The sequence below is a fragment of the Coregonus lavaretus genome (genome assembly GCF_964263955.1).
Source record: "Coregonus lavaretus genome assembly, chromosome: 2".
Classification (NCBI taxonomy): Eukaryota; Metazoa; Chordata; class Actinopteri; order Salmoniformes; family Salmonidae; genus Coregonus; species Coregonus lavaretus.
The window spans coordinates 87552807-87566952 of record NC_139989.1 but is presented as its reverse complement, the minus strand read 5'-3'; the positions used below and the strand labels follow the sequence as shown (position 1 = coordinate 87566952).

The 14146-nt window shown below is 41.0% G+C and overlaps 1 protein-coding gene across 1 annotated transcript; it reads right to left on the bottom strand.

The window, feature by feature from the left end:
- Nucleotides 1–824: 824 nt before the first annotated feature.
- On the bottom strand, nucleotides 825–8585 carry LOC311099649 (NLR family CARD domain-containing protein 3-like; the record flags this gene model as incomplete). Its single annotated transcript, XM_084140371.1, has 5 exons — nucleotides 825–1380; nucleotides 1910–1979; nucleotides 5719–5896; nucleotides 6190–7984; nucleotides 8375–8585. The coding sequence occupies 5 exons, from the start codon at nucleotides 8583–8585 to the stop codon at nucleotides 857–859; spliced, it is 2778 nt and encodes a 925-aa protein (XP_083996497.1). The 3' UTR covers nucleotides 825–856.
- Between the last annotated feature and the right edge of the window lie 5561 nt (nucleotides 8586–14146).

The window sequence follows — 14146 nt, the reverse complement described above, 5'->3', positions numbered from 1 at the left end:
AGTGTGTGTATGTGTGTGTGTGTGTCCAGTGTATGTGTGTGTGTGTCCAGTGTGTGTGTTCAGTGTGTGTGTGTGTGTACAGTGTGTGTGTGTCCAGGGTGTGTATGTGTGTTTGTTTGTGTCCGTTGTGTGTGTGTGTGTGTGTTTGTGTGTGTCCAGTGTGTGTTTGTGTGTGTGTGTGTGTTTGTGTGTGTGTGTCCAGTGTGTGTGTTCAGTGTGTGTTTGTGTGTGTTTAGTGTGTTTGTGTGTGTGTGTTCCCAGTGTGTGTGTGTGTCCAGTGTGTGTGTGTGTGTGTCCAGTGTGTGTGTTCAGTGTGTGTGTGTGTGTGTGTACAGTGTGTGTTTGTGTGTGTTTAGTGTGTTTGTGTGTGTGTGTTCCCAGTGTGTGTGTGTGTGTGTGTCCAGTGTGTGTGTGTGTGTGTGTTTGTGTGTGTGTTCAGTGTGTGTGTGTGTGTGTGTGTGTGTGTACAGTGTGTGTGTCCAGTGTGTGTGTGTGTGTTTGTGTGTGTGTGTGTGTGTGTGTACAGTGTGTGTGTGTGTGTGTGTACAGTGTGTTTGTGTGTGTGTGTGTCCAGTGTGTGTGTGTGAATCTAGTGTATGTGTGTGTGTGTCTAGTGTGTGTGTGTATGTGTCCAGTGTGTGTGTCCAATGTGTCAGTGTGTGTGTGTGTGTGTGTGTCCAGTGTGTGTGTGAATCTAGTGTGTGTGTGTGTGTGTGTGTGTGTGTGTGTCCAGTGTGTGTGTCCAATGTGTCAGTGTGTGTGTGTGTGTGTGTGTCCAGTGTGTGTGTGTGAATCTAGTGTGTGTGTGTGTGTCTAGTGTGTGTGTGTGTGTGTCCAGTGTTACCATGGTTATTATTTACAGGGACACTGAGGAGTCAACATGAACCCTAAACCCTGGATAGAGGGGCTCAGTGAATGTGGAGTGGAATGTGTTCAGGTGGGTCAGTGTGTCAGAGGAGACTCTGGAAAAGGACAGAGTGCCGGCTGGCCAGTCCAGATACACTCCTACTCTGTGGGAGCTGGAGGAGGGGACGTCTATGGTAGTGGACTTATTATTGTGACAGGCAGAGTAACTGTTGTCAGAGCAGAACAGACTCCAGGACTTGTCATTGTGTCCAAGCCAACAGTCACCACCCCATCCTCTCCTGCTGATTCCTTTATATGCCACTCCTATATCAGCCTCACTCCCACTCCACTCTACCTCCCAGTAACAGCGCCCAGTCAGACCCTCTCTACACAGCACCTGTCTCCAGACCTCAAATCTCTCTGGGTGATCAGGATACGGCTGCTTCTCTCTCCTACATGTCACCTTTCTGTTCTCCTCAGACAGAGAGAGGCGTCTGTCTACTGTGTTTAGGTCCAGTGTTAGATCACAGACATCTGATGGATGAAACCAGACACAATATTAGAAATCATCATCATTCACATTAGAATGTTAACTCACTTTTCACTAATTCATTTAATGTCGATGTTTCTAGGTATCAAAAGGAGAAGTTAAGGTAACTTGAGACTTGTTGAATGATCATATGTTATACTGTATGGTAATATAAAACACACTTATTCCCATTAATTACACACACACACATCCTGAACACACACACACACATCCTGAACAAACACAAACACACACACACACTGGACACACATACACATCCTGAACACACACACACACACACACACACACTTACACTGAACACACACACACACACACACACACTGGACACACACACACACACACACATTGTCAAAGCAACTCTTTGTAAACTTTGGTGTCCCTGATTTCTGCTTCTGTAGAACTACAGCTGATATTTAATATGACCAAGTACGTAATGATGGTGGTCTTTGACTTTGACTTCACTTGAATTAAGACTTATTCTTAGTCATATTCTTCACAGCAGTCAACACTCACATTTTCTAAGTCCAGGTTTCATTGTGTTCTCTCCACCATGTTCCACACTGTAGCGGTAAGCAGAAGAACAGACAGTCATTGAGGGATACACCTGAACTCACACACACACACACACACACACACACACACACACACACACACACACACACACACACACACACATTATATAACTTTGTCCAAGCAGTCGTAAGAATGCTTGTCCAGTGTGTGTGTGTCCAGTGTGTGTAACTTGTGTGTGTGTGTGTGTGTGTCCAGTGTGTGTGTGTGTGTCCAGTGTGTCTGTCCAGTGTGTGTGTGTGTCCAGTGTGTGTGTGTGTGTCCAATGTGTGTGTGTCCAGTGAGTGTGTGTGTGTGTCCAGTGTGTCTGTGTGTGTGTATATCTAGTGTGTGTGTGTGTGTGTGTGTGTGTCTATTGTGTGTGGCCAGTTTGTGCTTGTGTGTGTGTGTCCTGTGTGTGTGTTTGTGTCCAGGTTAAGTTTCTCTGTGTGTGTCTAGTGTGTGTGTGTGTGTCCAGTGTGTGTGTGTGTGTGTGTGTGTGTCCAGTGTGTGAGTGTGTGTGTGTGTGTGTCCAGTGTGTGTGTGTGTGTCCAGCGTACGTGTCTGTGTGTGTGTGTGTGTGTGTGTGTGTCTGGTGTGTGTAGTGTGTGTGTCCAGTGTGTGTGTGTGTGCGTGTGTGTGTGTCCAGTTAATGTGTGTGTGTCCAGTGTACGTGTCTGTGTGTGTGTTGTGTGTGTGTGTGTGCGTCTAGTATGTGTGTTTGTGTGTGTGTGTGTCTAGCATGTGAGTGTGTCCAGTGTGTGTGTGTGTGTGTGTGTGTTTGTGTGTGTGTGTGTGTGTCCAGTGTGTGTGTGTGTCTAGCATGTGAGTGTGTCTAGTGTGTGTGTGTGTGTGTGTGTGTGTGGATCAAGTGTGTGTGTGTGTGTGTGTGTGTGTGGATCAAGTGCGTGTGTGTGTGTGTGTGTGTGGATCAAGTGTGTGTGTGTGTGTTTGTGTACGCGTAGACACACACACACATTGAACACACACTGGACCCACACAAACACACACACACACACACACACACACACACACACACACACACACACACACACACACACACGCTGGACACAAACTGGACACACACACACACACACACACACACACAGTCTTTATATAACTTAGTCCAAGTGGTGGTCAGAATGTTTGTCTTAACTAGCCTGATAACTCCAACATGTCTGATATGAACATTGACATAAACCCTCTACATACTTGAGTTTCTCCAGTCTGCAGTGTGGATCCTCCAGTCCAGCAGAGAGCAGTCTGACTCCTGAGTCTCCTGGGTGATTGTAGCTCAGGTCCAGCTCTCTCAGGTGTGAGGGGTTTGACTTCAGAGCTGAGACCAGAGAAGCACAGCCTTCCTCTGTGACTAGACAGCCTGACAGCCTGCAAAGAGTCAAATCATATTAAAACCACACTGCTATTCTTTGGTGGTGAAAATAGTGGCAGTATATTTTTTCAAAATGTTCAGATATATCAGTGTCCTGAAACCTGCCATATCTATTCATAAATTAATGTATCATTATTAGAAATGATCATAATATTGCTTGTAGAGAGAAACATGTATAGTACAAATATTTGAGTAGACTGACCAGAGCAGTTTAAAAAGCAGTATCAGTCAAAAGACAGACAGTGAGGTATCAGATTTAGATTGTATTGAGTATACAGTCCACACCATATCTATTTTGACAGTGAAGCTAACATTTTAAATGTGGCTCTGTTCTCCAGCATTTTGGATTTCAGATCAAATGTTTCATATGAGGTGACAGTATATAATGTCATCTTTTATTTGAGGGTATTTGAATACATATCTGTTTCACCATTTAGAAATGAAAGCACTTTATGTATCTAGTCCCCCAATTTGACGAAGTCAAACATATTCTGACCATTTCACTTATAGTGTATTAACGTAGTCAAAAGTTTAGTATTTGGTTGTAAACTCGTTGGTTGCATTTGCAGTTTGTTTTGGTTGTGTTTTGGGTTATGTTTTGTCCAATAGTAACTGAATGGTGGATGATGACTGGAGTAATTTTCTGTCTAAGTGAGTAGATAACATGTTTCTAAACACTACTAAATTAATCCTGATGATACCATGATTAACAATCATGAATGAATCATGAATAATAATGAGTGAGAAAGTTACAGAGGTTACAACAAAACATGCTAACCTCTCACCATTACCAATAACAGAGGGGGTATGATCCTTGTTCCTCTGTAACTTTCTCATTCATCATTCACGATTCATTCATGATTATTCATAATGGGAAAAACATCATCCAAAACACAACCAAGACAAACTGCAAATGCATTCAACAAGTTTGTAAAATCACAAGTTTGATGTAATCACTGCAGGTAAGGAATATGGGACCAAATATTAAACTTATGACTACTTTAATACAATATAAGTAAATATGTCCAAATTATTATGACTTTTTCAAATAGGAGAACTAGACACATAAAGTGATTTCATTTCCAAACAGTAACACAGATATGTATGAAAATACCCTCAAATAAAAGGTGACATTCTGTACTGTCGCCTAATATGAAACAACATATCTCAAATCCAAAATGCTGGAGCATAGCACCAAATTTAAAACTGTAAGCTTCACTGTCCAAATACATATGGTGTGGAGTATGTGTGCCTGGTAAACACATGTGGATCTGGTGAATAGTTATAATTTGCTAACCAACTACAGGAATACTGACCTCAGAGTCTCCAGTTTACAGTGGGGATTCCCCAGTCCAGCAGAGAGCAGCTTCACTCCTGAATCCTTCAGGTCATTGTTACTCAGGTCCAGCTCTCTCAGATGTGAGGGGTTTGACTTCAGAGCTGAGACCAGAGAAGCACAACCTTCCTCTGTGACTAGACAGCCTGACAGCCTGCAAAGAGTCAAATCATATTAAAATCACACTGCTATTCTTTGGCGGTGAAAATAGTGGCAGTATATTTTTTCAACATATTCAGATATATCAGTGTCCTGAAACCTGCCATATCTATTCATAAATGAATGAAAGTATCATTATTAACAATAACAAATTATCAAAGTATTGCTTGTAGATAGAAAAATATAAAGTACAAATATTTGAGTAGACTGACCAGAGCAGTTTAAAAAGCAGTATCAGTCAAAAGACAGACAGTGATGTATCAGATTTAGATTGTATTGAGTATACAGTCCACACCATATCTAGTTTGACAGTGAAGCTAACATTTTAAATGTGGCTCTATACTCCAGTATTTTGGATTTTAAAACAACTGTTTCATATGAGGTGACAGTATATAATGTCACCTTTTATTTGAGGGTATTTTCATACATATCTGTTTCACTGTTTAGAAATGAAAGCACTTTATGTATCTAGTCCCCCTATTTGAAGAAGTCATAAGTATTCTGACCAATTCACTTATTGTGTTTTAAAGTAGTCAAAAGTTTAGTATTTGATCCCATATTCTTTGAATGCAATGCCTACATCAAGCCTGTGACTGCCATGATTGAGAAAGATCATGAATGAATCATGAATAATAATGAATGAGAAAGTTACAGAGGCTACAACAAAACATGCTAACCTCTCACCATTAACATCAAATAAAAGGTGACATTCTGTACTGTTGCCTAATATGAAACATTCTATCTCAAATCCAAAATGCTGGAGCATAGCGCCAAATTTGAACCTGTAAGCTTCACTGTCCAAATACATATGGTGTGGACTATGTGTGCCTGGTAAACACATGTGGATCTGGTGAACAGTTATCACTTGTTGACCAACTACAGGAATACTGACCTCAGAGTCTCCAGTTGACAGTGGGGATCCCCCAGTCCAGCAGAGAGCAGCTTCACTCCTGAATCCTTCAGGTCATTGTTACTCAGATCCAGCTCTCTCAGGTGTGAGGGGTTTGACTTCAGAGCTGAGACCAGAGAAGCACAGCCTTCCTCTGTGACTAGACAGTGTGACAGCCTGACAGAGAGATCATCATGACTTCACAAACATACGGTTAATTTAACACCAGTAGTGTAGAAGGACAATGGCAGATGCATTTGGTTTATTCTCTTAAACAACATATAGATTAATCTTCCGTCTCCTAGAATTGTATGGTCATATTGTTATACTAATGTGAACACCAATGCACTGATTCAGTACGTTTTTCTATTTAATATTATATATTATATACATATTATAATACATATATTTCTCTAAACTGAATATTTCTTCCTGATGATTAGTACTTAAATGTCATTTTATGTACTCACAGAGCAGCTCTGGAGGCTTTGACCACTGGCAGCAGCCTCAGAAGACCTTCCTCTGATCTGGAGTATTTCTTCAGGTCAAACACATCCAGCTCCTTTTCTGAAGTCAGCAACACAAAGACCAGAGCTGACCACTGTGCAGGTGACAGTTCTTTTGCTGAGAGACTTCCTGATCTCAGGTAGCGTTGGATCTCCTCCACTAGAGAATGGTCATTCAGTTCATTCAGACAGTGGAACAGATTGATGCACCTCTCTGGAGAGGGATTCTCCCTGATCTTCTCCTTGATGTACTTGACTGTTTCTTCATGGCTCTGTGAGCTGCATCTTGTCTTTGTCAGTAGACCTCGTAAGAGATTCTGATTGGACTCCAGTGAGAGGCCCAGAAGGAAGCGGAGGAAAAGGTCCAGGTTTCCTGTCTCACTTTGTAAGGCTTTATCCACAGCACTCTTGTAGACAGTAACTTTACGCTTCTGTCTGATCCTCACAGAAAAGTTGCTGGACGTTGATTGAGGTTCGGCCATTAGATTCTCATTGTTGTTGATGAATGAGAGGAACACATATACAGCAGCCAGAAACTCCTGAATGCTCAGATGCACGAAGCAGTACACCTTGACCTGGTACAGCACACATTCCTCTTTAAAGAGCTGTGTGCACAATCCTGAGTACACTGAGGCTTCATTGACATCAATGCCAGCCTCTTTCAGGTCTTCTTCATAGAAAATCAGATTGCCATTCACAAGCTGCTGAAAAGCCAGTTTTCCCAGTGACAAAATGCTCTCTTTATTCCAGTGTGGACCTGTCTCTTCTTTCCCAAGATACTTTTCATTCTTCTGTTTGGTATGAAACTCCACAAGGTGTATGAACATCTCAGTCAGTGTCTTGGGCATCTCTTCTCTCTGGTCTGTACTCAACATGTGTTCAAGGACTATTGCAGAAATCCAACAGAAGACTGGAATATGGCACATGATGTGGAGGCTCCTTGATGTCTTTATGTGTGAGATGATTCTGCTGGCCAGGTCCTCATCACTGAATCTCTTCCTGAAGTACTCCTCCTTCTGTGGGTCATTGAACCCTCGTACCTCTGTCACCTGGTCAACACACCCTGAAGGGATCTTATTGGCTGCTGCAGGTCGGGTAGTTATCCAGAGGAGAGCAGAGGGAAGCAGATTTCCCTTGATGAGATTTGTCAGCAGAACATCCACTGAGGTTGACCTTGTGACTTCACAACAGATCTTGTTCTTCTGGAAGTCTAGGGGCAGTCGGCACTCATCCAGACCATCAAAGATGAACAGAACTTTGTACTTGTCGTAGTTGGAGATTCTTGATTTTTTGGTTTCCATTGAGAAGTGATGGAGAAGTTCAATCAAAGTGTGTTTTTTCCCTTTCATCAAATTCAGCTCCCGAAAAGGGAATGAAAATACAAATTGGACATCCTGATTTGCTTTTCCTTCAGCCCAGTCCAGAATGAACTTCTGCACAGAGACTGTTTTTCCAATGCCAGCGACTCCCTTTGTCAGCACAGTTCTGATAAGTTTGTCTTGTCCAGTTAAGGGTTTGAAGATGTCGTTACATTTGACTGCAGTCTCTGGTCTTGCTTGTTTCCTGGTTGTTGTCTCAATCTGCCTCAGCTCATGTTCATTATTGACCTCTCCTGTTCCACCCTCTGTGATGTAGAGCTCTGTGTAGATCTTATTGAGAAGTGTTGGGTTTCCTTGTTTAGCGATCCCCTCAAATACACATTGAAACTTCTTCTTTAGATTAGATTTGAGTTCACGTTGGCAAATCACAGCAAGCTCATCTGAATCTAGAAATAACACAGAGGATATTAATATTACATCTATTTTAATGCCTACAGTATTGTAGGACTGTGTTATGAACTGACTGTATAAATGTGTAAATGTTTTCATAATGCATTCCACACTGGAGTGACTGATTTATATCATTATTGGTATTATTGATGGTATTATTAATGTTGTCTCTCTCTCTCTCTCTCTCTCTCTCTCTCTCAATTAATCAACACAATACATTTCTTTCTCCAACACATCCCTGCTGCTACTTGATGAGGTCACTAGGTGTTGTGTTAAGGCTGCTACAATATCATTGAGTTACACAGCTACTTTAGCTGTACTTTAGCTACAGCTTTTAAATGTTCTAAAACAGCATTCAACATGAGGCAGACAGCTCTTACTTTTCTCCAGTGTGTCAGCAAGCTCCTTCTGGTTCATTTTCCTCAGGACGTGCAGTGTGATCTTCAGAGCCCCCTCTCTGGCACTGCTCTCCTGCTTCTCATCTTCAGCATCCACCACTTCCTTATCCTGCTTCTGACTCTCAAAGCCTTCTGGGAGTTCTGGACTAAGAATCCTCTTGAACATCTTCAGCTCCTTCTTCACAAATGTCATGATATTCTCTTCAAGCAACTGAAATAAATAAAGTAAATAAGTTAAGCAAGAGAGGAAATGTTTTCTCAGTAACACATTAATGAATGATTGACAGATCAACTTTACTTGAGGTAAACAAAAACAAATGTACATAACAGGACCACATACACTGAATATGGAGGCCAGGTCTGTTTGATGACTCTGGGAAGACTGACCACTGCCGTCAGCGGCAGCGAGTACTCTGCCTTCTAGCGCAAGCGAGGGGAATGTTGAGGTACATTTGCATGATGTAATTTATTGGCGGGCTGGAAGATGCACTCTTGTCTTATCTATTCCAAGGTTGATTACTCCCAATATCAGATATTAAGATCATGTTTTATAATGCATGAATACTAGGGTTGAGGTTAAAGCATCTGACTAGTGATTATTTACCAGGGGTTCAACACCTGCTATAGTCACTATTTAATTGCTCTTCCAAAAGCATCACAGGCCTAATTCGAGATATATAGCTAACTAAAGTAATGAGTGACCATCTTAGAAAATCATGGGACATATAGTCTTTGGTTGCATGCTATTTTATGTGAATCATATTGCTGCTTGTAGCCTATAACTGATGCTTCATGGTCATATGCTGCCATCTATTGGAAATATTTAGCAATTAAAAGTGATTAATTCAAGTACAGACATTGGTGAGGCAGCTGAGAATAAAGTGTATTTTTCTTGTTAATTCCTTAGATCAGTCTCAAACCTGCCCCACCTATCCCACGGCATTTTCTGGACTTTCACATAGAGGTGAGTAGGTCACCCAGTTCAAACCACATTTGAAAAATAAAATAAATGTGTCTTGTTTATCAAGCGTTCTGCCTTGCAATAATAAATATAATCAAATAACTAATAACAACAAAAAAAGCTAAATGCGTAAACAGGTTTTGATTAACAAAATTATCAAAATGCTATTTAATACTATAATTGCATTTACTAACATAATATTATTACTGAAATCGTTTCTAAAAGTGTTCTAGGCTCCCCTACCCTAGAATTAGGGGTTAGGGTTACGGCTAAAATAGGTTAGTTATAAGTAGGGTAAGAGTTTCTGTATAGCACTTTGTGACATCTGCTGGTGTAAAAAGGGCTTTATCAATACATTTGATTCATTGTTAGGTTTAGGGTTTTTATGGCAAAAAATAGTATTGTTTATAGCACTCTTGCGCCTCCCTGTGGCCGTCTGTGGTTACTACATAACTCATTCATAATAATAATACGCTTTTATCCAAAGTGACTTACAGTCATGCGTGCATACATTTTTGTGTATGGGTGGTCCCGAGGATCGAACCCACTACCTTGGCGTTACAAGCGCCGTGCTCTACCAGCTGAACTACAGAGGACCCTTGCTAGGCTCATAATCTGAGGTAGCAACTGCATCAGATCTACAAATCAATGAGCTAGACCACCTGATTAGACAACAATCACCCCATTATATCCATTTGGTTTGCAACTCTGTGAACCTGTGCAGCATTCGCTCAATTTGATGCCTACTAATAAAGATTTTGATGCATATCAAATTACCCAGAGTCCATTTAGAAACAACAAATCAAAGAAAAATAGTTATTTCTTAATAAAAAAATGTATTCTGGGTGTTTAAATCGGCCACCTCTTGAAAAAGAGGACAGGGATATGCGTTTTGTTTAGGTTGTACACCTTTTTCTGAAAACATGGTTAACCATGACCAGAAACTGTTTAACGTTTCATGGCTTTTCGCCAGCCATCGCTAGCGCTATGGGTTACCACAAGGTGAACTGTGAGCCATAAGTAGGCGTAACTTTGTTAATAGTAAATAGTTAATAGTAAATTACGTGAGGTAAACCTACAGGTGGGCCAAACGTAAGGCCTGTTTTTTTATCAGAAATAAACGTTGTAAAAGGCGCCCGAAAATAATATTCAAAAGTCCAGTCTTTGGAGACAGAGGGGTTAAACACATTTACATAACATTTTAGTCATTTAGCAGACGCTCTTATCCAGAGCGACTTACAGTTAGTGCATACATAATTTTTTCATACTGGCCCCCCGTGGGAATCGAACCCACAACTCTGGCGTTGCAAATGCCATGCCCTACCAACTGAGCTACATCCCTGCCGGCCATTCCCTCCCCTACCCTGGGCCAATTGTGCGCCACCCCATGGGTCTCCCGGTCACGGCCAGCTACGACAGAGCCTGGATCAAACCAGGATCTGTAGTGGCACAGCTAGCATTGCGATGCAGTGCCTTAGACCACTGCGCCACTCGGGAGGACAACACTAACACTGAACATTTGAAAATCTTGAAGAACGATCTTAATGGCCATATCCTCTTATAATCTCCCCCCAGCACAGCCAGAAGAGGACTGGCCACCCCTCAGAGCCTGGTTCCTCTCTAGGTTTCTTCCTAGGTCCCTGCCTTTCTAGGGAGTTTTTCCTAGCCACAGTGCTTCAACATCCGAGCATGCGCTGTTCGGCACGAGACGACCGTTAGAGCCAATGATGTGTTTCTGCCAATGACCTTCAAATCAAATTGTATTTCTCACATGCGCTATTTCTCACATGCGCTGGGTACCAGGTAGTTGAGGTAATAACTAGACTATATACAAGGAGTACCAGTACTGAGTCAATGTGCAGGGCTACCAGGTAGTTGAGGTAATATGTACATGTAGGTAGGGGTAAAAGTGACTAGGCAATCAGGATAGAGATTACATCTTCTCATCCAGGGAGTGCACACACACTCACTGACAGACACATACACACACACACACACACACACACACACACACACACACACACACACACACAGGGAATGTTGTGTTAGTTTAATATTGTTTCAGGACTATGAAAATGGAAAAAAGGTTTAGCCTATGGATTATGAAAACAACAAAAATAAATGGTAAAATGGGAGAGGAGAAATGACTAGAGACAGTGTTGTTTAACTCACTGACCATGACCCATGAGTTCTTCTTACCTTTGTTCAGTAGAAAAGTCTCCCTCTCTAAACACTATAGGAAGTTCCATAGACCGGTCACTCTTCATGGACACACAGCTGGGTACAGGGGAGGCTGGTCTCTCCTGCTTGATTGGGCTTCAACACAACAGAGACAAACATTACATCTCTCATCTACTCTGAGCTCAGATGGGGAAACAAGAGTTTCATTCCAAAACGCTATATATCCATTTTCAGAAATGTTGGTCAATTAGCTTTTATTGCTTAAAGAAATTATTAAACCACTACAAGGCTTTATAAAGGTGTCTAAAGTGTGTAATTTCCACTTACAAATGTCAGACTTGATTTTCCCTGATGAAAAATGTATCAACCCCTACAGAAAATATCCCTTAATTATAATCCACTTAAAAATACACATTTGCTATTGCTGCAGGATTATGTTCCTGCTGTGAGAAACAGGGTCAAATTAAGATATGGCATCTGTAAATGCATTCATCTTAAGATAGCTAGGTGAGACAACCACGTATCACAGTCAAATATACAGGATACGAACATTACATTCCAGCTAAACAATGGTTTTAAATCACATCTAAAATCTACAATAGTTATATTGAAGGTACCCATTAGTAATCATTTCTGATGAAAAAACACAAATGTGATTTTCTTTTCTCCTATATAGCGTTTTGGAATACAAATTCTTAAACAATATTGTCAGCTCACCTCTTGTCTTTGGTGTCATGTTCCCCAGAGAGACTCATTTTAGAGACAGGGCCCCCCTCCGCTCTCTCCCCAGAGAGACTCATTTTAGAGGCAGGGACCTCCTCCTCTCTCTCCCCAGAGAGACTCATTTTAGACCACTGACCCCTAAACAGAGATGCAGCATGTTGGTTGTCGTTAACACAGTGACAACTAATTATTGAATGTCAATTGTTCTCTTTGATTCATTATCTCTTCGAAATAAAACAGTTTACTAACAGACACATCCAAACAGTCAGGTGATTTAATGCAATTACTTTTTCTAGCCCAATGACTACTCAAAACCCGCCCACAAGGCCTGAAAACTAGGCCAAAACATAGACCCTGATAGGCCTACATGTTATTTCAGACAGCCTCCAGTAGCCTGGGCAACATGTAGGCAAGATGTAAGCTGAATGATTTAGCAGCTTGCTTAGTTCAAATTGACAGACTAATTTATTTAAGATGAATAGCAAGACGATGTTGAGGTAGGAAGTGCTTCTGTTGCCCAGTAGCCTGCTGGAATAGGCTACTGAGAATGGGGTCATAATTTCAATCAATGAATCAAATATTAATAATATGGATATGAACTGAATAGGCCTGTGCTTGTCAACAACAGCCAGGTTATTTCTTTACCTGTAACCTAATCTGGCTGACTGTTACCTTCAATCTAATGCATTCTAACATCTGATCAGCAATTGAGATAGAACTGTGACCATGGTGACACTTGATAACTTCCAATTGAATTAACTAAACACGGCCATTAATAATTACATAATAACACAAGGCTACAACAACAATAAACTGAAGTTAAAGGCTATTTATTACATCTGTTTGCCAGCTCCAGGTTGGCTACACAAGTGGCACAAAATGATTTGCAACGACTCCAGTCATTTCAACATATTTATAGTATAAAATGGCAGGCTACAGTTGCCTAGACAGGCATAACAATGAGTAGGCTACTTGATGGCCAACAGATCTATCATTCTCCATATTTAATGTCAGTTTCATTGTGGAGTTTTTCTCATAACAGAAGCACATGATGGAGTTCCATAACTTCCATTTTCAAAATTTCCACTCGAGAAACCCAAGAACTGAGCATGTGTAAAAACCTTCGCATGATATGGTTTTCCATAAGCAAAGTCGACATTAGAATGCAGTTTAAACCACCTCCGACAGAATGTATCTAACGTGCTCTAGAGCACCTAAAGTAGTTTTCCTGTGATTTGTCACCTTATTTCTTGATGTGCATCAGTTCTACAGCGTTAATATGTTTCATGGAATAAGGGTTGTAAAATAGGTGTCTCCATAATGACAATGATAATGGCCTACCTTATAACACTAAGGCCTACTGATTAGTTTCCACTTTGAAAACTGCTGTCTGTCAGCAACTAAGCTCAAGTAGCAGTTCTACTAACTAGTAATATCTCATTCCAGGTATTATTTCTTACTCTGTCCTTTAGAATAGATTATTGTTCAGAAATACTCACTTTATTTTTTAGTTCTCTCCATATAGTGTTTTCTGCTCTGTCGTCTCAAAATGGATCCTGTAAAAAAAAAAACATTTACTTTCTGTTTCACTCAGCCGTCTCCCCATCCTGATAATAAAGTGTTTTATTGGTATCTTCCACTAGATGGCAGTAAACACCTGCTGTAACTAGACTTTACAACAGTAAGTGTTATGTTTCTTGGTCCTGGTGACTCCTGGGAAGTGTCCCAGAGGAGGAGTGCTGACCTAGGATCAGGTCCCCCTGTCCATGTAATCTTATTCATTATGATTGTTTTGTCTCATGTCTCTTTATCTTAATATACCCTGGGGACCATGTAGCTGGATTGAAATCACCTTGTTTTATAACCTTCTTTGTTGCTCAGTGGTACTT